General features: G+C 44.6%; 1 protein-coding gene across 1 annotated transcript in view; it reads left to right on the top strand.

Moving 5' to 3' along the window:
* The window catches only part of LOC143285932 (zinc finger homeobox protein 3-like), a 38,857-nt gene extending 21,630 nt beyond the window's left edge, over positions 1-17,227 (top strand). The window contains exons 2-6 of the mRNA XM_076593384.1: positions 896-6,523; positions 6,582-7,172; positions 11,620-11,736; positions 13,542-13,823; positions 15,830-17,227. Coding sequence (XP_076449499.1) covers positions 896-6,523; positions 6,582-7,172; positions 11,620-11,736; positions 13,542-13,823; positions 15,830-17,163 — 7,952 coding nt within the window. The 3' untranslated portion in view covers positions 17,164-17,227. The remainder of the gene's footprint in view (positions 1-895; positions 6,524-6,581; positions 7,173-11,619; positions 11,737-13,541; positions 13,824-15,829) is intronic.
* The last annotated feature ends 9,744 nt before the right edge of the window (positions 17,228-26,971 follow it).

The raw sequence follows: 26,971 nt of genomic DNA on the forward strand, positions 1-26,971 counted from the left end.
CCTGTGTGACACCCGTAGAGATGTCTTTTTATACCTGTCTGTCCGTTGTGACACCTGTACATATATATGACTGTTTGGACACCTGTGTGACACCTGTAGAGATGTCTTTTGACACCCGTGTCTATCCGCTGTGACACCTGTACATACATATGACTGTTAGGACACCTGTGTGACACCCGTAGAGATGTCTTTTTATACCTGTGTCTGTCTGTTGTGACACCTGTACATATATATGACTGTTTGGACACCTGTGTGACACCTGTAGAGATGTCTTTTGACACCCGTGTCTATCCGCTGTGACACCTGTACATACATATGACTGTTAGGACACCTGTGTGACACCCGTAGAGATGTCTTTTTATACCTGTGTCTGTCTGTTGTGACACCTGTACATATATATGACTGTTTGGACACCTGTGTGACACCTGTAGAGATGTCTTTTGACACCCGTGTCTATCCGCTGTGACACCTGTACATACATATGACTGTTAGGACACCTGTGTGACACCCGTAGAGATGTCTTTTTATACCTGTGTCTGTCCGTTGTGACACCTGTACATATATATGACTGTTTGGACACCTGTGTGACACCTGTAGAGATGTCTTTTGACACATGTGTCTATCCATTGTGACACCTGCACATATATGACTGTTTGGACACCTGTGTGACACCCGTAGAGATGTCTTTTTATACCTGTCTGTCCGTTGTGACACCTGTACATATATATATTTATGACTGTTTTGACACCTATGTGACACCTGTGGAGATGTCTTTTGACACCTGTGTCTGTCCATGATGGCACCTGTGTGGATATATATATATATATATACATATATATATACACATATATATATATATTTTTGTATTTACCTATATATCCTTGTGATGCCCCAGGTGTGGCTGACCCCATGGACGTTGCCGAGGCGGAGGAGGAGGAGGAGGTGTACCGCTGCCAGACCTGCGCCCGAGATTTCACCTGCTTCGACAAGATGTACACCCACCAGAAGGAGCTGGGACACCTGGAGCTGAAGCAGACGCCCCGCGGACCCGGCTACCTGTGCTGGAAGAAGGGCTGCAACCAGTACTTCAAGACCACGGAGGGCCTGCAGGCCCACTTCCAACAGATCCACTTGAGGAAGGACGACTCGGTGGGAGTGGCGCCGGAAGAGAAGTTCAAGTGTGATCTCTGCTCCCTGGCTTTCAAAGACAGCAACTCCTTGCAGTATCACGGTCTGTACCACAAGGCCAAGGCCATCGTTCAGTGCAGCGTCTGTCACAAGTGTCTCAAGTCTGTGGAGCTGCTGAAGAGCCACCTGAAAAAGGAGCACACAGAGCTGGACAGAACAGAGGTAGAACGTCTCGTGAAGACTGTGGAAGACAGTCTGGTGTCCTTCTTCAACAATCCCAGCAGCAAACAGTTCTGTAAAGATTTCTTGAGCAGCGGTGGGTCGTCCATCCAGCAGAAAGGCGCTGAATCTCTGCATGCCAGTGCTGTAGGGGAGCTCAATCATACAGAAGATCTCACTGCAAAAGACAGGCCTGCCACGAAACTGAAACAGACGTTCAACCCTAATGCCCATTCCAACCCAAACTCTGATGAAAATGGTTCAGAAATCAGTAAAGCCCAAAACGTACTGACCGGGAAGGAAAATTCAGAGCAATGGAGGATGGCTTCACTGCAGCAGAAGACTTCACCGGCCCAGGAGAAGGGTTTGCAGGAGCAGCAGAAGACCTCCGCAGAACCCCCAGAGGAAGACTTCCACACCAGAGAAGCCGTGGCGCGGGAGAAGTACACAGACCCCAGCAGGAAGTTCAAGTGCCACGAGTGTAAAATGGGCTTCACAACAAAGCACTACCTAACTGTCCACAAGAAGCTGATACCACATGTTCCTGAAAATGTGACGGCGTTCTATGCCAGGGAGCGATATAAAGATCCCAGCCGGCCCTATAAATGTGAGCTGTGCAAAACCTCGTTCACAACGAAAAATTCCTTGTTGGTGCATCTTAACTCGGTACTTCACTTGCGCAATGTCAGCCAGGCGACCAGCCAAGGAGCTGGACCTGCAGCAAGTGATGGCTCCGCTCCAGGGTCCACAGAGGCTGCACAACCCCACAACGCTTCCACGGAGACACCACCCAGTACCTCTGTCCCTGCAGCTAACCGCAGCACAGCCAGAGCGTTGGTCACACACGGTACCTGCACCTCGGAAAAACAGCTCCCCATCCCTTCCAACAATGTCAAGGTTCCTCCCAGCTCCTCCGGGACAGTCTCTGAGTCAAGAGGAAACAAACAGCAGTATCAGTGTGACATCTGCAGCATGGCCTTTGGGCAGAAAAGCAACCTGGAAATTCACCTCAGGTCTGTCGCTCACCAGAAGCGTGTTGTGCAGCTGTACGAACTGGCCGTCAGCGGTCAGGTTGGCACAGGTCAGCAGCTCAGCGACCTGCAGGACGGATCCATCAACACGGCTTCAGCACAGCAGATGCAGCTTATGCTGGAGATCATGCGGCAGCAGCAGCTGAGTGCGGCTGGCAGCCAGTCCCTGACGGTGCAGACCGTTCAAGGACCCATGTCTCTGCCGGTGTTACCACCGCGCCCAGTGCCCCCCTCCAAACAGTCTACCTCCACCCTCCCTACCTCTCAGCTCACTTCTGCTGCACCACAGGCTGCCCGTGTTAAAGCTGCTGTTGCTGTCACCATGAAAACAGACCTGGCCACTCAGGCATCCTCACAGTGTCAGTCAATGGATGGGACCACAGAAAAGAAATCCAAAGAACATTTGGTTGATTCGAAACACAAACTGACAGAAAGTGTAGAAACACAATCCACAGAGTCCATAGATTCAAAACCCAAACAAACACCTACTTGTGTTCAGGTGAAAATGGAAACCATGGATGATGTTGATTCTGCTTCATCAAATCCAAATTTGAAATCCAAAGAGTCGAGAGAACATCTTGCAGATTCCAAGTCAGAGCAAAAGCCACAGGCTGCAGAACCTTCCAGCTGTGCTTTGGTGAAACTGGAAACGGTGGATGATGTGGATTCTGTTCCCGTGGATCACTCAGCTGATGCCTCATCATCCACAGTGGTCTTGAAGTCCGAGATGTCGACCAACACGACGGAATCCCCGTTGCTCGGAGTGACAAAGAGCTCGGACTTTCCCAGCAACCCTATCCTGGCAGCGTCCATTCCCATCACCATCACTCAGCCCAGAGGCTACATGGGAAGGTTCAAACCGCACCTGCAGCGAAGCTTGCTGGAAAATTTTGGCTTTGAATGTGTGATGCAGTTCAATGAAATCACTCAGTCCAAGAAGAAGGAGAAGGGCAAAGACAAGGAGATGAAAAGGGGGGACAACCAAGCGGAAAATGCTGATAATCCTGCCACAGCATCTGAGGCCTCAGAGCCATGTGAAAAGTCTGAGGACAAAGAAACGGGTGTCAAATCAGAAGTGGATCTGCCGGAAATCAACAAGAGCGAGTGTCTGGAGTGTGGGCAGCAGTTCTCCAGCATCTTTGTCCTGAAGACCCACGAGGAGGAGGTGCACAGAAAGATGGTGTCCACAGACCTGGTTGAGGACTTTGGGCAGCAGTTCAGGAAGGACCTGGAGAAGAAACAGGTCAAGGTGGAAGCAGCGACTTCCATGCCAGCGCAGTCGCCTTCCCTCACCCCTCTGTCCACCACCTCTGTCCAAACATCAGTCCCCTCTCTCACTGCCACCACCACCACCTCCACCTCCACCTCCACCTCCACTGCTCCCCTGGCTGCAGACAGAAGCAGCAGTAAATCCGTCAAGGAAGACATGCCCCCACCGCCCCCTCCACTCCGACAGCTTACCTCCCCCTACGACATGTCCCAGATCATGCCCATGTTGGGCATGATGCCCTTGAACATGATGACCATGGGCATGCAGCCATCCCTGCCGGCCATGATGGGCGTGGACCTCACCAGCGGCTTCCCTGTCAACCTGGGCGTGATGGACTCTGCTCTTCAGGCCACGCAGCAGACCTCCACAGCCGCCGTGAACCAGAAACGTGGCCGCACCCGCATAACTGACGAGCAGCTCAAGATCCTGCGCGCTCACTTCGACATCAGCAATTCTCCGGCGGAAGCTCAAATCCACCAGATGGCGGAGATGTGTGGGCTTCCCCAGAAGGTGGTCAAGCACTGGTTCAGAAACACTTTGTTCAAGGAGAGGCAGAGGAACAAAGATTCTCCGTACAACTTCAACAACCCTCCTTCCACAGCCGTTGACCTGGAAGAATATGAAAAGGCGGAGAAAACTCCTGCCAAAGTGGCTAAAATGGAAGTCTGTGAGGAGGACGACGCAGTTCCGAGCGGTAAAGAAGAAAACTCCAAGGAGTCACACCTTCAGACACAGACAGAAACGCACGTTGCACCTTCCTTCCTGAAAGACTTTGTGCAGAAATACGATGTTGAGGATAAAAGAGAGCATGAGAACCGATCCAGTTCCTCCACCTCTTCCAGCACTTCTTCCATTCCTTCCGTTCCCCCTCGTTCTGCTCCGACAACACCAGTGTCTATGCCCTGTTCTGCAGCTAGCATCCTGGATGCCCAGGCCATTCTCCTGGCCAGGGAGGCTGCGGCTGCTGCCCAGAACGCTGCCACAAAACGGGCCAACCGCACACGCTTCACTGACTATCAGGTGAAGGTTCTGCAGGAGTACTTTGAGCAGAATGCCTACCCCAAGGATGACGAACTGGAACAGCTCTCCAAGATTCTCAGTCTCAATCCTAGAGTGATTGTCGTGTGGTTCCAGAACGCTCGCCAAAAAGCCCGGAAGGTGTATGAACATCAGCCGCCAGCTGAAGCCAAAGACGGTGCCAGTGGAGCTTCATTCCAGAGGACGTCCAGTCTCAGCAATCATTGCAAAAAATGTGGCGCTGTATTTCAGAGATACTTTGAGCTGATCAAGCACCAGAAGCAGTCGTGTTTGTCAGAGAACAACAACAACAAGCCGCTTCTAGCCTATGCAGATGATGACAGTTTCTCCAGCTGCACATCTCTGGAGGACTCAGTGCTCTCAGATTCTCTGAACCTGTCGGTGAGCAACCAGAAGGACCGGACGTCCCCATCGCCAGTGGCCAGAGCCAGTGACAGGAGTGATGGTAGCATCAGCCAGGCAGAGCCATCACAGGATGCACAGAAAGGGCTCAGCGTCACCTCCAGCTTCAGCCACCACCTGTCCCCAACCTCTGCCTTCGGAATGCTGCAGTCCTTGGCCAGACAAGAAGACCTCAAGACCTCACAGTCTGAAACACCCGCGACCTCAAACCTCACCACCACCACCACCTCGACATGTGCCAGCTCTACCCCCCAGCCAGTGGCCTCGCTGACCCCCAACAAGCACAAACTGGAGGCTGTAGAGGGGGACCAAGGGGAGGACCAGCCCAAGGACAAGCGGCTGCGGACCACCATCCTGCCAGAGCAGCTGGACTACCTGTACCAGAAGTACCAGCAGGACTGCAACCCCAGCCGCAAGCAGCTGGAGCTGATCGCCGAGGAGGTGCAGCTCAAGAAGCGGGTGGTGCAGGTCTGGTTCCAGAACACGCGGGCCAGGGAGCGGAAAGGCCAGCCCCGCCCCCACCAGCAGCACATCCACAAGCGATGCCCGTACTGCAACATGCTGTTCCGCGCACGCTCAGCGCTGGAGCTGCACCTGGTCAACAAGCACCCCACAGAGACCGCCAAGGTGGAGCTGAATGTTGACGCCATTCCTGACGCCCCCATCGAGTCTCCACAGCCCGCCCACGGCCTGTCAGCTACCGCCGCTTCCAGCTCTCACCAGACATCGCCGGCCACTGCTGCTGACCTCAGCAAGATGTTCAGCCCCTCCCCCGTGTCTCCGTATCTTTCCTACTTGTCACCCTCCAGCCTGACGCTAGGGTTCCCTCCCACCCTTCCCCCCTCCAGCTCTGTGCAGATGTCCATGCAGCACCTTTACGAGGATGCCTACAAAAAGTACATCACGGAGCTGAGTGGGTCTCCCCTGACCTCCACCCCTCTCCTCAAGACCTCCCCTGGTCCCAAGACCCCCCTCAGCACGGCCGTCAGTCACAACAAGCCTGATAAACAGGAACCCGCCCCCCCTTCCACAAGCGCCGTGATTGATGAGGATGCTCCGCTAGATCTCAGCGTGTCAGTCAAATCCACAAAGAAAGAATCCAGCAGTTCCAGCTCCCACAGCAGATCTGCTGCCAGCATCTTTAGCAGCAGCACTCCAGACAGAACCAAAGTGCACTCAGCATCTCACTCTGCCAAGGACAGGCACAGGTCCCGAAGTCCTCAGGACCGAACCTCCGGTCACTCGTCGCACAGCGCAGGAAAGCCGTCCACCAGTGACAGTCTTCCAGGCCTCAGCAGCTTCAAGTTGGAGCACAGTCTGAACCTCAGCTTCAACAACAGCCTGACACCCAAAGGCCACAGCGGACCTCACACCCCCTCCTCCACCACCACCACCACCACCCCCAAAGGGAAAGCCTACCCTGACCTGGACCACAGCCAGACCTTCCCCCTGGACGATACCTTCTCAGAAAACCACTCTGTGCTGAGTGACAGTCAGTACCAAGGCGACCTGGGCAGCTGCCCCTCTTCCCCCAAGTCAGGGCAGCAGTGCTGGGTCTGTGCAGAAGCGGCACCGCACCCAGATGACCAGCCTGCAGGTCAAGGTCATGAAGCTCCTCTTCGTGGACTACAAGACCCCTACCATGGCAGAGTGTGAGCTGGTGGGCCACCAGATAGGTCTGGCCAAGAGAGTGGTGCAGGTCTGGTTCCAGAACGCCCGCGCCAAGGAGAAGAAGTGCAAGCAGACCATGTCCAAGCCCCCGACGGAGGATTTTGACTACCCGAAGACGGCGGAGGAGTGCCTGCTGTGCCACTTCCGCTACTCCCACAAGTTCACGGTGCAGGATCACATCTTCACCCAGCAGCACATTGACAACATCAAGGACTACATCTGCAAGCACGGTGACCTGGAGCGAGATGCTGTGGAGTCGGCCGCCGTCTCCAGAACTCTGCGGCAGACCTCTTCCCAGGAGCGGGACGGCAAGGCCTGGGAGAAGACGACCTCCTCCTTGTCCTCGCAGGAGATGAACCAGCTCCAGCAAGGTCTGAACGCTGCTGCCCTGGGGCTTTCTTCTGGGTTACCTGGTAATGGCAGTCTCTGGCTGTGTGTCTCATCTAGAATCTCTGTCTCTCTGTCTTTGTCTCTTTGTCTCAGTATCTCTCTCTCTCTCTTTCTTTCTCACTCTCTCTTTCTCTCTCTCTCCCTCCCTCCCTCCCTTATCTCTCTGTCTCTGTCTCCTTCTCTTTCTCTCTTTCCCTCTCTCTTCCCCCTATCTCTCTGTCTCTGTCTCTCTCTCTCTCCCCTATGTCTCTCACTCCCTCTCTCTCCCCTACCTCTCTGTCTCTGTCAATCTCTCTCTCTCTCCCTCCCTCCCTCTCTCTCTCCCCTATCTGTCTCTATCTCTGTCCCTCTCTCTCTCCCTCCCTCTCTCTCTCTCTCCCCTATCTCTCTGTTTCTCTCTCTCTCTCTCTCTCTCTCTCCCCTTATCTCTCTGTCAATCTCTCTCTCTCTCTCTCCCTCCCTCTCTCTCTCCCCTATCTCTCTGTCTCTATCTCTGTCCCTCTCTCTCTCCCTCCCTCCCTCCCTTTCTCTCTCCCCTATCTCTCTGTCTCTGTCTCTCTCTCCCCTATTTCTCTCTCTCTCTCTCTCTCTCTCTCTCTGCCCGGTCTCTCTTTGTCTCAGTTTCTCTCTACCTTCTCTCTCTCTCTCTCTCTCTCTCTCTCCTCTTTTTATCTGTCTCTCCCTCTCTTTCTGTCCCCCCCCCCCACCACCCCACTCTCTCATTCTCCCTCTCTTTGTCTCTTCCGTCTCTCTCTCCCCCTCCCCTCTTTCTTCTCCCCACCCTCTTTCTTCCTCCACCCCCTTTCTCTCTCTCTCCTCTCTACTTCACCCCTCCCTTCCAGTTTCTTTCCCTTTCTTCCTCCCTCCCGCACTCTCTGTGTCTTGTGCTTCTGTGAATATTTATAATGAAATTCACCAGGACTTGGCCAAAGGAAAATGATGCAGCGCGTATAGCTTTTAGAGGCGTTTGATTGGCTAAGAGTGGACTGGGCAAGACTGGTTGTCTTTTCACTGTCAGCCGCGCGAAATTTGGCCAAGCAGAGCAAACCAATAGGCCTAGTTTGCATCAGTTTGACATGGTACAGTATATGTATCACCAAACATGGTTTATAATACAAACTCCTCCTTTTGCTGTCTTATACATACTGTCCCATGTCAAACTGATGCAAACCAGTTTATAATGAAATGCACCAGGACTTGCACAAATGCTGAAATCGCTATTTGGTGTCTTAGATATATATACATACTGTACCATGTCAAAGTGATGCAAACCAGTTTATAATGAAATTCACCCAGACTTGCACAAATGCTGAAATCGCTATTTAGTGTTGTATACCTACCATGTCAAACTGATGCAAACTAGGCGTATTGGTTTGCTCTGCTTGGCCAAATTGCTTCAATCACTAGTTTTTTTTAGCATCATCGCAGTCTGCATGTTTCATTGACCATCATAATCATCGTGACATGAGCACCGTCAGCGTTTTCTGATGCTGTTCTTTCAATTTGTAGAGAGTTTTTTTTTGTTTTGTTTTTTTTTTGTTTTTTTTTTTTACATCTGTGGTTAGGGAGTAAATTTAACTGCTGGGAAGTGCCCTCCTCTATTCCTTTTTTGCCATCAGTTTGAACAGTTCAGACGAGTTCCGTTACTTTCAGTTCATTTCATGGTGCATGGTATTACAAGGCTGGAAACATGTGAGAAAGGAAAACCACTGAAAACACGAAACGACCAATTTGAAAATGGTGACCAAAGATGATGAGCGAAAGAACAGGAAATACAAAAATGTGCAGTTCTCATCTTGAGGGATGAGAACAAGAGCATGTGGTACGGATGCTGAGACAGACCTGCACATTTGCAGAAACTGAACGCATCCTCTGATTTCTCCTAAAAAAATATATATATAAAAAAAATTTTTTAAAGTGACTGAGCAGCAGTGCAGGGTCTTCTCCGGTGTGTGGCCTCCTGGCGACCTAACATCGATGGTTCCCTGTGGACTGCCGATGCTGAAACTGACAGACGAACCCGGGTGTAGCCATGTTTGGAGGAATCTAAATGAGCAGCGTGGGAGTAATGCCACTGAAATGGTGCAGATGATGAGGCAGCAAAAAATAAAAATTTTTTTTTTTTTTTTTAAGAAAAAAAAAGAATATGTGGTACAGTACACCTTTGTCCCATTTTGTTGTGCAAGTACTTACCTGTTCTCTTCCTTCAAGGCCAGACCAGAGTGGAGTACCTTTATGTATTTTTCGGACAGTACCAGTTGGAAACGAAATTGTCTCTTGACTCCTCAAATAGATCTATTTTTATTTACAATATCATAGATTTCTCTAACATTGTATAATATATTATATCATTCATATAGATCTATAATATGATAGGCATCATGAAAAACAACATTTTAATCTTTTCTCACTCCTCAGTTTCAAACAGGACATATGACTGAACTTACAATATCAAAAGGTGATCGTCAAAATCACATCAATCTGATGTGGAACTCAAAAGTCCCAGTCTGAATGAGTGGATGGCTGATCAGAACTACGTGCATAATAATTCACTTTGCAAGCAGTTCTTTTCTTTCTGTGTAATTTTGTGAATTTTACAGTCAAGACACGTGTTGCTGGTGTTATTCCTGCTTTGTTTTCCCTTCCCTTAATATTTACAACAGTCCCTTTTGATATACACAGCATTGGAAAAAATAAGACATTAAAAGGGGAGACACAGGCACAATATAGAAGGAAACGCTAACATCAAACAACTGTAACAGTTATAACAAATGTCCAGTTGGACTATGCAGCAAACCTTCTGCAATAGCAGATAACATCTTGAAATTGTTAAAAAATACATTCAAAAGAATTTTCCGAGAAGTTTGGTAAAAACGATTTCAGACTCTGACATTCAAAGAGTATGTGTTTGCTTGAAATAGATTCTCCACATATGCATTTAACATCTCTGCTGAACTTTGTTATAAAAGCTTTGTGATACAGTGATGAAGGAGAAAAATGTCCACATTTTCAGTTCCATTTTATCAAGGAGGCGTCACTATATCCAGACAAATCTATATATGTAATCACTTCACCTCATCAGCTAGGCAGATGCCTGACTGCAGCATAACCCAAAACGCTAAGTCAGGCCTTGAGTGTATATAATTGTGTACCAATCAGAGTGGACTTCTTCGTCAGAATTTTGCCAGAAGACATCCCTTTTGTTGCCATGGGTTCTTTTTCAGTGCGCAAATTGTGTGCTGCGTGTGGTACCTCAGTTTAGGCCCTCATGGACAACTGTATTGGCAGTTAAGCATCTTAAGGGGGGGGACATGGCAGTGCAAAAGAGACCAAAATGATGATTTTTCATGATTTGGGTTTTTGATGGATTTTGATTCTTGAACATCTCTTCTAATCATATGAATTAGTTTTTCCACTGTAAAGATGTCTTTAACAATGAAAAAATTGCCATTAAAGATTGCTTGCTGAATCACAAGTGTTTATCAATAATTTTTTGTTCAATTTGGATGCAGGTCGTTAAGTTTCTGGCCTTGACAACATACCTGGGACTTGCTCAATGATGAGTAAACCTACAACCATGAGACTTTGCATGATTGTTTTATGGCATGTTATTGAGGTTTTATCATGAGTATGTATGAAAATATTCTCTGGGTTTTAATTCATAGCAGTTCCAATCTTTTTACCAATTGTAAATTTTGAGGATTTCACAATACCCAAATTTTCAAAAATTCACAAAAAGTACAAAAATTGAAGAATCAACACAATCTCAAGCGAAAATGAAGATAATGTCATTGTGTATCAAGTCCACATAACAAAAAGTGTCTGCATGCACCACATGGACCACAAACCCGATTTCTATGATACATTGTTTGGCGGCCATTTTGATTGTTTCCATAGCAACGGGTATTCACAGAAATCTAAGAACACTTTTTTTTCCTTTTTTTTTGTGATCCACAAGTGATGATACACCTAGTAGACAAAAAAAAAAAAAAAAGAAGAGATATAGTCGGAGAGAAAAAAAAGTCGTTATTTGACTGTAGTGTCTGGCCTTAACCATTCTGGTACCTTCCTTCTTTTCAGTTTGCTTTCTTTTGAAACATGACAAGAGGTTAGCCAAGTGGTTTAGGCGTTAGGCGTTGGGGTCTCAATCTGAGGGTCTCAGGTTCGAATCACGGTACGGTGCCTGCTGGGTACAGGGTGGAGATTTTTCCGATCTCCCAGGTCACCATATGTACAGACTTGCTAGTGCCTGAACCCCCTCCATGTGTATACGCATGCAGAAGATCAAATACGCACGTTAAAGATCCTGTAACCCATGTCAGCGTTCGGTGGGTTATGGAGACACGCATAAAATGCTAGTAATGGTCAAAGTTATAACCGCTGAGCATTAATGGAAGAAGAAGAAGAGGTGACGGTGACCTGACACACTGCACGCAGTCACTGACAGTGTGTGCTGTGTGTTCTCCACAGGTCTGGGAAGTCCCTTTTCACTGGGCGCGGTGCCCACTTTGACAGAGGAGCCCACCGCCACCAAACACCAGCACAGAGAGTCCCACTCCAAGAAAGAGAGGAAGAAAGAGACTTCAGGTATGGGTGTATATATGTCAAGTCAAGATTTTATTTCATGATGGTAAATTGAATAAGCAACAATTGCTTTTATACATCAAGCCGTGTGTGCATGTGTGTGTGTGAGTGAGTGTGTGTGTGTGAGTGTGTGTGTGTTTGTGTGTGTGTGTGTTTTTGATTGTGTGTTGGTGTGTGTGTGTGTGTGTGTGTGTGTGTGTATGAATTGAATAAGCAACAATTGCTTTTATACATCAAGCCGTGTGTGCGTGTGTGTGTGAGTGAGTGTGTGTGTGTGAGTGTGTGTGTGTGTTTGTGTGTGTGTGTGTGTTTTTGATTGTGTGTTGGTGTGTGTGTGTGTGTATGAATTGAATAAGCAACAATTGCTTTTATACATCAAGCCGTGTGTGCGTGTGTGTGTGAGTGAGTGTGTGTGTGTGAGTGTGTGTGTGTTTGTGTGTGTGTGTGTGTGTGTGTTTTTGATTGTGTGTTGGTGTGTGTGTGTGTGTGTGTGTGTGTATGTGTGTGTGTGTGTGTGTATGAGTCTGTGTGTGTGTGTGTGTGTGTGTGAGAGAGAGAGAGAGAGAGAGAGAGAGAGTGTGTGCGTGTGTGTGTGTCTGTGTGTGTGCACATACATTCAGAATTCTTTGTGTATGTCTGCATGGTTGTTGCAAGAATTATAATCATTTATATGTCATATGTCTAAAGATTTTTTTTTTTAATTACACACACACACACACACACTGTAGTATTAACTACAGTAGATGATTTCTGTTGTTTATGCTTGATCAGTACCATGGGTTATAAAGTCATGTCTTTGGTGTCTGTGCTAGATGTTAAAGTGATTTTGAAAACAAATCCATGCACTTGTGTAAATTAAATGCCATGTCCTCATGTTAATCAAACATTTATTGTGTCTGACAGTGTAAATCAAATGCCATACACCTAACTGTGTAAATCAGATACCATGTTCCTGTCTAAATCAAAATGCCATGTGCATAAGTGTGTATGTAAATCAAATGCCATACCTTTAACTGTTAAGTCAAATGCCATGCACCAGTGTAATCAAATGCCATACATCTTAATCTGTAAAGTTCTGTTATATCGTTGTGTCTATAAACCTTTCATTTACGGTTTTCATGACAAATAATTATGATTCTTCTTCTTCTTCTTCTGCGTTCACTCGTATGCACACGGGTGGGCTTTTACGTGTATGACCGTTTTTACCCCGCCATGTAGGCAGCCATACTCCGTTTTCGGGGGTGTGCATGCTGGGTATGTTCTTGTTTCCATAACCCACCGAACGCTGACATGGATTACAGGATCTTTAACGTGCGTATTTGATCTTCTGCTTGCATATACACACGAAGGGGGTTCAGGCACTAGCAGGTCTGCATATATGTTGACCTGGGAGATCGGAAAATCTCCACCAGGCGCCGTCACCGTGATTCGAACCCGGGACCCTCAGATTGGCAGTCCAATGCTTTAACCACTCGGCTATTGTGCCCGTCAATTATGATTCTGATTCTGTGTAAATCAAACAACATGTGATGGAGTCTCCCGTCGTACTGACGGATGAGTAGGCAGGCAGGCTTATCTGTTGGTGTTTCTACACCATGTACCGTGTAAATTAAACACCATGTACCTGTGTAAATCAAACACCACGCACCTAAATTAAACACCATGTACCTAACTCCCTTATTCTATGCATAAATCAAATGCCATGCACCTGACTGTAAACTGAGTGTCACCGCAGCTTTCTGACTTGTTCAATGTTTGAACCAAATGCGACACACCACGCTGACACACGCATCGCATGCCTTGTCCAGCATCCAGCAGCACCAGTAAAGGTGGCAGCAGCAGCAGCAGCTCAGGCCACAGCCAGAAAGACCGCAGCCACTCCCAGAAGCAGCCTCAGCCTCCGCCTCAGCCTCCGCAGCCAGCACCTCAGTCTCTGGGGCAGCAGGCTGTGGACTTTGCTCAGATGATGGCGCTGGGGGGGTACCTACCCGGACTGGACCCCTCCTACCTGGGGTACATGTACCCGGGATTGCCGGCGTTCTACCCTGGGCTTGCTCCCATGTCTCTGCTGCAGCCGGCGCTGTTGCCAGGTGGGTTAGCTGTGAGGAGGAAGAGGGAGAGAAGAGGAGGGGTGAATGACCGGTTGGTTGCGGGGGGTGGAATTTGGAGAGAGAATGCTTCGGTTACGTTGGTTCTGTGTCTTATTGGTGATGAATGCTCTGTGTTTCAGTCTCTGAACCCATGTTTTTGTGTCTTATTGATGGATGGGTGAATACCCATGTTGCTATGTCTTGTTAATGATAAATGATCATGATTCTGTGTCTTATTGATGGGTGAATACCCATGTTGCTATGTCTTGTTAATGATAAATGATCATGATTCTGTGTCTTGTTGATGGTGAATACCCATGTTGCTATGTCTTGTCAATGATAAATGGTCACGATTCTGTGTCTTGTTGATGGTGAATACCCATGTTGCTATGTCTTGTTAATGATAAATGATCATGATTTTATGTCCTATTGATGGGTGAATATCCATGTTGCTATGTCTTGTTGATGATAAATGATCATGTTTTTGTGTCGTATTGATGGGTGAATACCCATGTTGCTATGTCTTGTTAATGATAAATGATCATGATTCTGTGTCTTAGTGATGGGTGAATACCCATGTTGCTATGTTTTGTTAATGATAAACGGTCACGATTCTGTGTCTTGTTGGTGATTAATACCCATGTTTCAGTCTCTGTACCCATGTTTCATTGTCTTGATGATGATACTGTTTCTCTTATTGATGATAAAACCCCACATTCCTTCACTTCTACTGATGATAAATACCCATGTTCCTGTCTCCCTTTGATGATAAATACCCATGTTTCTGTCTCCCTTTGATGATAAATACCCATGTTTCTGTCTCTCATTGATGATAAATACCCTTGTTTCTGTCTCCCTTTGATGATAAATACCAGTGTTTCGGTCTCTCATTGATGATAAATACCCATGTTCCTGTCTCCCTTTGATGATAAATACCCATGTTTCTGTGTCTTATTGATGATAAATACCCATGTTCCTGTCTCCCATTGATGATAAATACCCATGTTTCTGTCTCCCATTGATGATAAATACCCATGTTTCTGTCTCCCATTGATGATAAATATCCATGTTTCTGTCTCCCTTTGATGATAAATACCCATGGTTCTGTGTTTTATTGATGATAAATACCCATGGTTCTGCCTCCCTTTGATGATAAATATCCATGTTTCTGTCTCCCTTTGATGATAAATACCCATGGTTCTGTGTTTTATTGATGATAAATACCCATGGTTCTGCCTCCCTTTGATGATAAATACCCATGTTTCTGTCTCCCATTGATGATAAATACCCATGTTTCTGTCTCCCTTTGATGATAAATACCAATGTTTCTGTCTCTCATTGATGATAAATACCCATGTTTCTGTCTCCCATTGATGATAAATACCCATGTTTCTGTCTCCCATTGATGATAAATACCAATGTTTCTGTCTCCCATTGATGATAAATACCCATGTTTCTGTCTCCCATTGATGATAAATACCCAAGGTTCTGTGTCATTGTTGATGATAAATACCCACGTTTGATGATAAATACCTGTGTTTTATGGATGAAACATGTTTCTGTGTCTTACAGATGATAAAAACCCATGTTTCTTGTCTCTTTTTTGATGATAAATCCTTGTTTTTCCATGTCTCATTGATGATAAATACCCAGCTCACTCTTACATTGTACTTTAGGTGGTGGTGTTACATAGGTTAAGGCCATTAAATTTCAGCTGGAAAAAAACAAAAAAACAAGGAGAGTATTGCCTGTGGTAATAAAACAGTTTATGTCTCTCTCTCTCTCTCTCCCTCCCTCCCTCCCTCTCTTTCTCTCACTCTCTCTCTCCCTCCCTCCCTTCCTCCCTTTCTCTCTCTCTCTCTCATCACCCCCATCCCTCCCTCTCCCTCCGTATATATATATATATATATATAGATATATAGATATGTAGATAGATAGATAGATAAATAGATATATGTATGTATGTATGTATACATCCACAGTGACACGTACGCTTCCTGTTCCAGGAGCAGAGTACATGTTCGCCCACGACCCGCTGTCGTACGGCACGCCCCTGCCCCTGCTGCAGATCCCGCCTCAGGCCATCAAGGCCATCGCTGAGAAGGTCCAGGACCCCAAGTGTGTTCGAACCCACTACGCGCAGGACTGCAAAGAGCTGGCGGACCTGCGAGGCGCGGTGGGGTCCAGGGACGGGGCCTGCTTCACGGAATCCTTCATGGACGTGGGTTACATCTGCAGGAAGTGCCAGATGGTGTACCCCACCCGTGAGGGCTGCCTCACCCACCAGCAGCTGGTCTGCTACCCGGCGGGGGACGCCGGCGGCTCCAAGAGCATGGTCAAGCTGGAGCAGCTCCAGTTTGAGTGCCGGAAGTGTTCCGGGGGGGACCGCTTCTCCACGCTGTCGGAGGCCAGAAGCCACTGCCAGAAAGAGTCCCATCAGGCCAAGCTGAGCAGAACGAGTGCCAGCGTGTCAGTTTCCGGGTCATCATCGTCGTCGGCTGTTCTAGGATCTTCCCGACCTGCCGCAACTACCTCGGCTTCTTTCAGGTCGTCTCCTCCGTCGCTCGCAGCCCAGGCTGGGTCCAAGCCTCCCGTCGCTCTGCATCTTCCGTCTAACTTGTCGTCGCCCAAACCTTCCACCCCAAGCTCAGCTCATTCCAGGTCCAATTCTGCTTCATCCACGCCTGTTCCTCATGTCGCACCCCCGGCAGAAGTGCCCAGTTCTGCTTCTGTGTCTGACCCGCCGCCATCATCCGCCTCTCCCCCGGCCTCACAGGGAGCAGCCATCCCTGATGGTGTGCAGTCGGGGGTGTCTCCGCCCTCTCCCAAGCCAGACCAGCCCAGCTCTTCAAAGTTCGAGTCCGCTTCCTGTTCCCTGACCCCCAGTGACCCCGCGCCGAGCAGCGAGTCTGTTTCATGTTCCCTGACATCCAGTGAATCACTGCCGAGCACTGAGTCCGCTTCGCGTTCCCTGACCCCCCGTGACCCCCTGCCAAGCACTGCGTCTGTTTCCTCTTCCCTGACCCCAAGTGACCCCCTGCCGAGCAGCAAGTCTGCTTCATCTTCACTGACCCCCATTGACCCCCAGCTGAGCGCTGAGTCGGCTTCTTGTTCCCTGACCCCTAGTGACCCCCCGCCGAGCAGCAAGTCTGAGCCATCTTTGCTGACCCCCAGCGACCCCTTGCTGGGTAGTAGTGTGAGCCAACTTTTGCCAGTCCCCTCACCACCACCATCCTCCTCCGATGTGTCCTCGGAAAAATCAGCAGCGCCGGCTGTCTCTTCTGGAGCTGACAGCAGTGAGGATCCTCAGCACCCTCCACCTCCTCCTGCTTCAGAGTGATGCGTTTGAATGGAAGAGCATTATGTTGTGGGCGTGTGCCGTGTTGTAGTGCATTGTGTGGAGTCCCTCCCTCATCGTCCCAGGACCAGATCAGCTGGAGTGCATTCCATGCGGAGCTACTTGTGGATCATGTTCTGTGTGTGGGGAGGTGTGTGTGGGGGGGGGGGGGAGGATGGAAGTCTTTGGAAGACTGGGTTGTGTGGTGGCAGTGTGCCGGGAGAGATTGGTCTGATGCTGCACACAGAAGCAAAACCGTGACGTGTAAATTGTGCAGAAAATTGTGTGGAGTTATCATCTGTCCCACTCTTTGTGTCGAAAAGCACAGCTAGCGAAGTCTGTGCTTCCACGTCAGGTTTGGCAAAGATTCATGGGCTTGTTGTGAAGAAGAAGAAGAACCCAGTTCTTCAACCTTCCGTTGATCCTCATGTGCAAAGGAATCAGACCTCATCTTCATGATTTTTTGTTTGGTTTTTTGTTGTTGTTTTTTTGGTTTTGTCAGTGGAATGAAACTACTAAAGGATTCCAACTTCTCAACCCAGGAATATCATGCGTGGAGACTGTGCTGCAAAAGCCTTCCACCTTTCCCTCTCAAGTCAGCTCAACATGTCGTGTCAGGGTCAATTCAAACCAAGCCATTGAAAGGATTGACTTTTCTTTTCTGGGCTGCTGCTGATACTGAGATAAGTATTGTAGATTGGAATAGCATGTAGACATGTCTGTTGCTTATAGCTTTTAGAGGCGTTTGATTGGCTGAGAGCGGACCGGGACAAGACGGCTCGTCTTTTCACTGTTAGTCGCCCGAAATTTGGCCAAGCAGAGCAAACCGATAGGCCTAGTTTGCATCAGTTTGACTTGGTACAGTATATGTAACACCAAACATGGAGTATAATACAAACTCCTCCTGTTGCTTCTAAGCATTATAGATTGAAAAGTTTTTTTGTTTTTTTTTTTCACCTGTTCTCTGTGCTGTTGTTTTTGGAATCTCTGTTCTAAAAATAAGAAAAAAAACAACACATTGTTAATAGAGATTGGAATGCATCTCCCACACCTGTCCAAATCTTCTACCACCACCCCACCACCTCCCAACCAGTAAATTGTGCATGAATTCTTGTTTTCAGCTTTATCTACTTTGCCTGTAATTTTCTGAATGCTGACAGCCATTTTGGTTCCGATCATGAACTTGTCTTTTAGCAAAAGCATTGAGGGCAAAACAAAAGCAACTTAACGTTCTTGATGTTTCGAACTGATTCATCAGACTAAAGAATGCCATGCTTCAGACTCCTCAAACTGTAGCCTGACATCAGACTGAGAGTGCATACATGTCCCCTTGCAAAAGTTGATGATTTAGATTATCCAAGGCATGGCACAGTTTTCAAACAACAACAACAACAACAACAAAACAGGATAAGAATCAGTATGTCGTCTTCTGGTGCTGACTGTCTCTCCGTGATGTTGAATGTATGATTCAGAAATTTTGCACAAGTCTGCATAATAATAATAATAATAATAATGGATACTTATATAGCACACTATCCAGAAATCTGCTCTAGGTGCTTTACAAAAACGCTTTTGTTAACATGAAACATCATATCTATGTTACATACACACACCAAAATGTGACTACACACACATACACACACACACACGCACACACACACACACACACCACACACACACACACGCTGCATACATACATTTTAACATACATGTGTATCTAACAGCTACCCTAACACATACGCACACATAGGCAGGCACAAACTTACATAAACAAACGCACACGCACACACAATACACATTCATATACATGCATGTAGTTACATACACATACATATGTATACACACATAGTCAAGCACAGCTAACGCAAAGGAAGTGGACCTGCCACAATTGAACTTATTGCTGAGGGAAAAGGTGCGTTTTGAGACGAGATTTAAAAGATACGAGGGAATCAGAATGACGGAGGTTATCAGGGAGCTTGTTCCACGTCTTGGGAATCATAACAGTATAGTACTGACTGGTGAAGAACTAGGCTACCTTTCCTGGGATTACCCCCAACAACCCTTTCAAACCTCACCCATCTCTCCTCACCCCCCCCCCCCCCCAACCCCCCACCCCCTCCCGAAAAAAGCACTTAACAGTATCAGTGTCAGTATCAGTATCAGTAGCTCAAAGAGGCGTCACTGCGTTCGGTCAAATCCATATATACGCTACACCACATCTGCCAAGCAGATGCCTGACCAGCAGAGTAACCTGACGCACTTAGTCAGGCCTTGAGAAAAAAATAAATAAATTAAATTAAAAAAAAAATTTTAAAACAATAAAAAAATAAATAGATAAATAAATGAAAAATAAAATAACTAAAAATAAAATAAATAAAATAAATCAAAATAAATTAATTAATTAAATAAACAAAAAATAATAGATAAATACATAAAAATACTACTACTACTACTACTAATAATAATATTTATAAGGCGCAAAATCTTGATGAAGTCATCTCTAAACGCAAAATATGATGATAAAAAAGCAAATAAATGTAAAACATGCAGACACACATTCACACACACACACACACACACATGCATAACAGATATACAACAAACATGCAGTTTCACAGATATGAAAGCACAATCAAATACACTCAACAGACATTATATTATAACTTACATTTTTGTCAAAACTGGAATGGCCTTTGTGAGAACTTCATCCTTGGACTTCCAGAAACAAATTTATGTTGAGCACTTCAGGTAATTTGTATTTATATATCATGTCTGCAGGTATTATATGGATTCTTTCTGTAAACTCTTACCCTATTTTCTATCACTGTGTTGTATTTTGTATTTTTTTTTTTTAAGTTCATATGTTTCACCATGCACAGAAACTAAAAATGATTTTTAGTTTTCTGAAGTTCATATGGTTTACCATGCACAGAAACTATTAAGATATTAGATGTGGAATGTGTTTCTTAACTGCCAAGAACTATGTCACTTTTTTTCTTCTTTTTTTTTCTTTTTTTTTAAAAATATATAAAGCATAATGATGTAATAGGAACACTGATTCATTAACATCTGTGGAATGTATACAAATGAATTTCTGAAATGCTAAGACCTATGTCAAACACTTAAAAAAAGCATTATGATAATACTAAAAAAAAAAAGCATTATGATAATACTGATTCATTGACATATATGTTCAATATTATTAATGATTAAATCGCATATCACATTAGTGACAGATTTTCGTTAAAATTTTTCATTTCCAGCGTCTTTTCTAAATGAAGCTCAGATCAACAGCTGAATGTATAAAACTTGCCTGCACAAATTATAATATATTCTGAATACATTTATAGTTGATGGATCGTTTCATTTAATTTGTCCTTTTCCCAGCCTTAAGATGGAGCAAAGCTTGTAACTGTTTACTGGTATCCAGGTAAAAGTGATCAGTTCTTACAGTTCTACATATGAGCTTATTCAGGATAGTGATACATTGTATACATGTATGGATTGATCAATAGAACTTTTAAAATCAAATGTGATTTTTATCTTATTTTTATCCTTTCCCTCAACAATTGAATGAAATTTTATACCCAATTACAATTTTTTTTTAATAATCTACAAGTCAGTTTAAAGCCCTAACGATTTTAATTTTACTTTTAAATTAAAAAAAAGAAAACCCTTTTTTTTTCCTTCTGACATGACATTGATTCAGTGATTACAAAGAAAAGAAGTTTGTCTCATTGTATAAGCTATATTCAAGCACAATGCAAGCATCGTATAATTTGTAAGTTGTGTGGAATTGTACAGGTAATATACACTGTTACAAACTGAATCATGATCTCCGTGCTCCAAGCTGAGCTGTCCAGTAGCAGAATGATCTGCATTCTCAGATAGATCTATCTAATCACACATGGGGCAGCAGATGGACAGTGTTTCTGCAAGGGATCAGCAGTAAAGACAATAAAAACAGACAGACATCTAAAACTAAAAGGCTTTGTTTGTTTGTTTGTTTGTTTGTTTTTGTTTTGTTGTTGTAACCAACGAGATTGTTCGCCACGGACAGGTGAAGGAATCATAAACATATTAATAACAATCCCAGAGCAGCTGGAGAGTTGTCGCGGGCAGTGTTTTACAGAAATCAGTCCACTTTGATAGACCAAACAAACATAGGCCTCCGTGAATTAAAACTTCTTCATTCATGGGCTGCAACTCCCACGTTCACCTGTATACATGTACACGAGTGGGCTTTTACGTGTGTGACAGTTTTTACCCCACCATGTACGCAGCCATATTCCGTTTTCAGGGGTGTGCATGCTGGGTGTGTTCTTGTTTCCATAACCCACCGAACGCTGACATGGATTACAGGATCTTTAACGTGCGTGTTTGATAGATCTTCTGCTTGTGTATACACACAAAGGGGATTCAGGCACTAGCAGGTCTGCACATATGTTGATCTGGGAGATCGGAAAAATCTCCACCATTTACTCACCTTGCCATTACCGAGATTTGAACTGGGACCCTCAGATTGAAAGTCTAATGCTTTAACCACTCGGCTGTTGCGCCGGTTATAAATCAACACAATAAAAGGAGAGGGAAGCAACGTCACTGCAGTCAGGACGCTGTCTGTATCAGGCAAAGAGCCCAGGTTTGTGTGATTCACACACAAATCTTGTTGCATCGAGAATGACACAGTGTATGATTTCATTTGTTCTCAAGAGTTCAACTCCTCAATACTTCAAGTAAGTGTGTGGTGGGGTTGGTGGGCAATGCTGGGTAGTGTTGATGTATGGTTTATTTGAAAATAAAAAAGGATTGCAAAGATTTTTTTGTGAAAGACACTGAAATAACTGAGAAATAGTCAAGGACTCAGAGATGGTTTCTTCACAGACAGTAAATAAGGATCGTTGATCAAGGTTTGGTAAAGATAATCATATTTCGTCTGTCTGATTTAACTTTTATTTGCCTTTTGGAACAAATAGATCATGGAAATAGAAGAATGCTGTTCTGATTTGTTCCATAAGAGACTGAAAATACTGTCAATGTTGATAAGTTGTCCACAAAAATGCTTTGGTCTTCGCTACCTTCTTTTCCCTGAAAGAGTGTTTGTCATGTAGAATATGTTTAGGAGACATTTTTGTTGTGTGGGTAAACTTTCTTAAATGTCTAATTTGTTGATCTGGAGATCATATTGCTTAGCGTTAGTAGTTTGTCTAGAACAAGTCGTAGAACTTTGCACTGTGTACATCCATAGTTTTCATACCTTACAGTTACAAGTTTTATATCAATTATCATGTACGCCTGATGAGTTTTTCAAAGTAGACTTGTGTGGTCATTGTTTCCGAAGGATGTGAGCATTCAGAGCATTGCATGTAATTATCGATGTTACTCCATCTCCAAGGAATTAGTGTCACTGATGACAGTAAGATTATGAATCATAAAATCTTAAGTTTAGTCCAAGTTTGTGGTTTGATGTTGTGAATCTGAAATTTCATTATGATTTTTGACTGGAACTTTCAGAGTGTTTTGCATTTTATAGACATCATGCTGGTATAAATAATATGTTTATTTACACAACTGCATCAGAATGGAGTCAGTTGTCTTTTTTCAAACTTTTTTTTTTCTTTTTTTTTCTTTTTTTTTTTCACTGTTTGTTTTTCAGATAACATGAAATGAGTTTAAAATCTGAACCTTGAAGTGGAATGATTTACAAATTCTGGGATCGAAGTGCCATTGTTAATTTTTCATACAAATATTATCCAGTAATTAAACAATTGAATGGTGGGCATTGTTGGTATCGGTATACACACTATACTTCGACAATTCTTCAAAACATGTTCAGGTCATTTCAGATAAGAGTCTGTCCTGTGGATATGATCATTCTGATTTCCTGTTGTTGTTGTTGTTGTTGTTTGGGTGGGGTTTTTTTCTTTGAGTTCAGGAGGAGCTTATGAATTGTTGAACACACGCCAAAAGAAATGTTATCTTCAAGAAGAAGTGAAAGTAAAAAGGTGCTGGATAGAACCAGACTGAACATGAGGAGGATACATATATATGTAGTACAGTAGTGATTTACCATTTTACCATGGCTTCTTAGTTTGAAAGAACTGGGGTGGAAACTTCTGACAGTCTGTCAGAATGACCAGAACTGTGTGCAGGAGATCAGATCTTTTCTTCTACTGTTTTGCTCCGTTATTTGTGTGTGAACTGTTGAATCAATAGAACAAAAAAATAGACGAAGGCAGAAGATTCAGTGAAAAAGGAAAGATCGTTCACCTGAAAACGCTGTTCTCGGTTAGGATTTGTCAAGTATCTACGCATTATGATTTGTGTGTAGAGTATTGGGTGAGTTGGTGTGTAAATATTTGTTTACATTCTCTTTCCACACCATCCAAAAAAGAACTTTCTGGTGTGCATCAGCTTTAAACGTTCGGCTGTATTAGTGTGAGGTGTGTTGTGAGAGGCGTTGTGTTTGATGACTGATAAAGTGTTCTGTCTGGTTTTTTGCTGATTTATACTTCATGTCTAGCTGTGGTGATGGGAACATGTACAGTGATTATGCACTTTTTTTTTTTGGTAGCACTTGATCAGCTAATCTTTCAGCATTCATTGTGAGTGTCTTTTGTCTTTGTTTTTAAGTGTTAATTGACAGAAAATTACAGTTATGTTTGTTTTATTCTTGGTTGTTGTTGTTTTTTTTTAAGCATGTGTTTTGAAACTGTTTTTATGTGTTGATGGACTGAAAATTACATTTAACATGTATTTTAAAACAAACATGTATTTGTAGAGAGCTCTTTTCATGAGTGTTTTGTTTCCACAAGGATTGCCTGTGTTTGTGTTTGTTATAGATATATACATACATGTAGGTATGGTGTCGGTAAATAGAAAGTGGAGGACACATGTACATGAGTGTATGTGAAGAAGAGGGAAAGAGGTGCATGGAATTTATTTTTTTGTCAAATTCTTGATGTCCATACTTTAACTGGGACTCAGTGGGAGTGGAAGTTATGTTTTTGGTGGGGGTGGGTTGTGGGTGGAGGTTGGGGGGGGGAGGGTTGTTTTTTTGTTTGTTTATTTTTTTTGAAAGGTGGATAAAATCATTTTGCACTAACAGACAAAAATAAAATGAGACTGTACAGTAATCGAACATGGAGACTATGAGGAAGCATTCTCATAATTTCCGATGGATCTAATGATCTTAACAACAAATGATGCCAAACAAGTGTTGCTGGTTTTATATATTCCATGACTTTATTGACCAGTACAAAAACAGTTCTTGTACCCCCCCCCCCCCCCCATTCCCCCCCCCCACCCCCCCACGACCCCCCTCCTTTCCACTCTTTCTCTGCATTAAGTGTTCAGGTATTGACATTGGAGTCAAAGCTTTACACTGGAATGGGTTCTGGGTTCGGACTTTAACAATGGTTTATTCATTATTGGCTTGCTGGATTTAAGTCCTCTGCATGCACTGATGATCGATTAATGCTGAAAATTGTGATACTGTGAACGGGGAGCTAATTTACACAGTGTAACTGTGACTGTTGTGTGAGCCTCATGTTGAAGATGTGTTGTTGTGACGCAAGATTTGAATGAAATATGACAACATGAATGCCATTTTTGTACATAAAACATAATCTTTTTTCTTCTTTTTTTTTTTTTTTTACCCCCCCAAATCATTTTTGATAGATCTATTACATTGTTGTTGTCATTTCTCTACCAGGCAACTTGACCCTACCAGGCAACTTGGGTCATGAGCCTCCAATTCATGGGATCCGTTTTATCTTACATGGGAAAACCGTTTTGTATCATAGATCTATAGATCTATCGATTACTATTACTGTATTAATAGCATAAAGGTTTATAAACATGATTTTTTTTTATCTTGTGCATTTCTTATTTCAACTCCACAATGTCTCATACCGTATCACATTAGTGGAGAAACCAGTAGGAGCTGGTTTCTTGATAAATTGTTGATTCCGAATGAGAACACTCCATTGATAGTATGTTTTATGGTTGGACACCATTGGTTTCTGACATGTTTTTGTTCACAAACGTTTTCAGCCTTATGGCTGTCTGAAGTCAGCTGGGCGATAAACAGAAAGAATGAAGAATGAATGAAATAAATGGTAGCTAAGAGATGCTGGTTTGCTTTTTTCATCTCTTTATTTTTCTCCTAATCTCAAAAGCTACCTGACTCGTATGTTCCTTTCTTGTGTCTTACGTCTTTCAGAGTTTTCTTTGATCAAGTGCAGTTGTACATTTGATTTGTTCTCATGGCTGGCTCACACAGACTTCACCTGCTCTGAGTTTTTGTCCAGTTTTGTGGCTTTTGTGGTAGTCTGCAGCAGCAGACGGCTTTGATACTCTCTTGGTTTTTGTGTCAACTCCAGAAGTGACCACTTGATTGTGTGGGAGACATCTCCAGGGCAACATCACACATTCTGTCTGTCAGATGATTTCACACCCTTATCCTTTACATAGGTAGATTTCCATCTGACTTTATGATTCAGCGCTTATAGCTTTTAGAGGCGTTTGATTGGCTAAGAGCGGACTGGGCAAGAAGGGGCATCTTTTTACTGTTAGCCGCGCGAAATTTGGCCAAGCAGAGCAAACCGATAGGCCTAGTTTGCATCAGTTTGACATGGTAAGTATATGTAACACCAAACATGGAGTATAATACAAACTTCTCCTCTTGATTGTGTGGGAGACACCTCCAGGGCAACATCACACATTCTGTCTGTCAGATAATTTCACACCCTTATCCTTTACATAGGTAGATTTCCATCTGACTTTGTATTATTGGAACAACTTGTATTTGGTGTTCCCAGAGGACAGTTTGCCAAAGAGACACATTTGTCCCAATGTTTCTTCTGGCTTATTAAATGCTTGCCAACTCATTAAATGTCTTTGTCAATGGCTTACGGTTTCCTGTCTGCTTTGAGCAAAGCAGTCAGCCTCCCTTTATGTACCGCTGACCAATCCTCAGTTCACCCTTTGATTTCCATCAGATTTTCAAACTGGCATCCGTGGAAACCCATGAGGTGCTGTCATGGTGTCCATTTACTCTCTGCTGTACCATCTCTGGTAAAGGTGGTGTCTGATTTCATTCGCATTTTGTCTTCTCGTTTGAGGTGGCTGCCTCACCGTCTAAGAAAAGGAGACACCTGACCTCTCCATATAAAAAGTCTTTTAGCCAAAGGAATGATTCAGCGCTTGTAGCTTTTTGAGGCATTTGATTGGCTAAGAGTGGACCGGGCAAGACGGGTCATCTTTTCACTGTTAGCCGCGCGAAATTTGGCCAAGCAGAGCAAACCGATAGGCCTAGTTTGCATCAGTATATGTATCACCAAACATGGAGTATAATACAAACTCCTCCTTTCTTCTCCAAAGTTCTACCATCCCTGGATGGCCCTTGCAGGAGTTCTTGACCACTTTCTCCAAGGCATCAGGGTGTGGTACCTGTTGTTCCCATGGTTCTGTGTCCCAAGATCTCTTCTGCCTTCTTTCCAGAAATTGAAATACATGTTGCACCCTTCAGCCTTCCCCTGCCCAGTTCCTCCACAGGTTCAGATGCTGTCATAATGGGCCGTCTCCCGATAGTCACACTGACCCACACTCCTACTCCCCCCACACGTCCATGCTTTTGTACACCTTCCCCATTTGGCGCTAATCTCCATCTCCCAAATGAGCACTTACAGAACTTTACATAGCAGATATATGTTGATTCTCAGGAAATTTCCCAAATTATCTTAAATTTCTGGAGGTCTCAGGGATTGTTCTCAAGAACTGTGTAAATTGGCTGAGAAAATCTTAGGGG

Source organism: Babylonia areolata, chromosome 9, assembly GCF_041734735.1.
Source record: "Babylonia areolata isolate BAREFJ2019XMU chromosome 9, ASM4173473v1, whole genome shotgun sequence".
In the NCBI taxonomy this organism is placed as follows: Eukaryota; Metazoa; Mollusca; class Gastropoda; order Neogastropoda; family Buccinidae; genus Babylonia; species Babylonia areolata.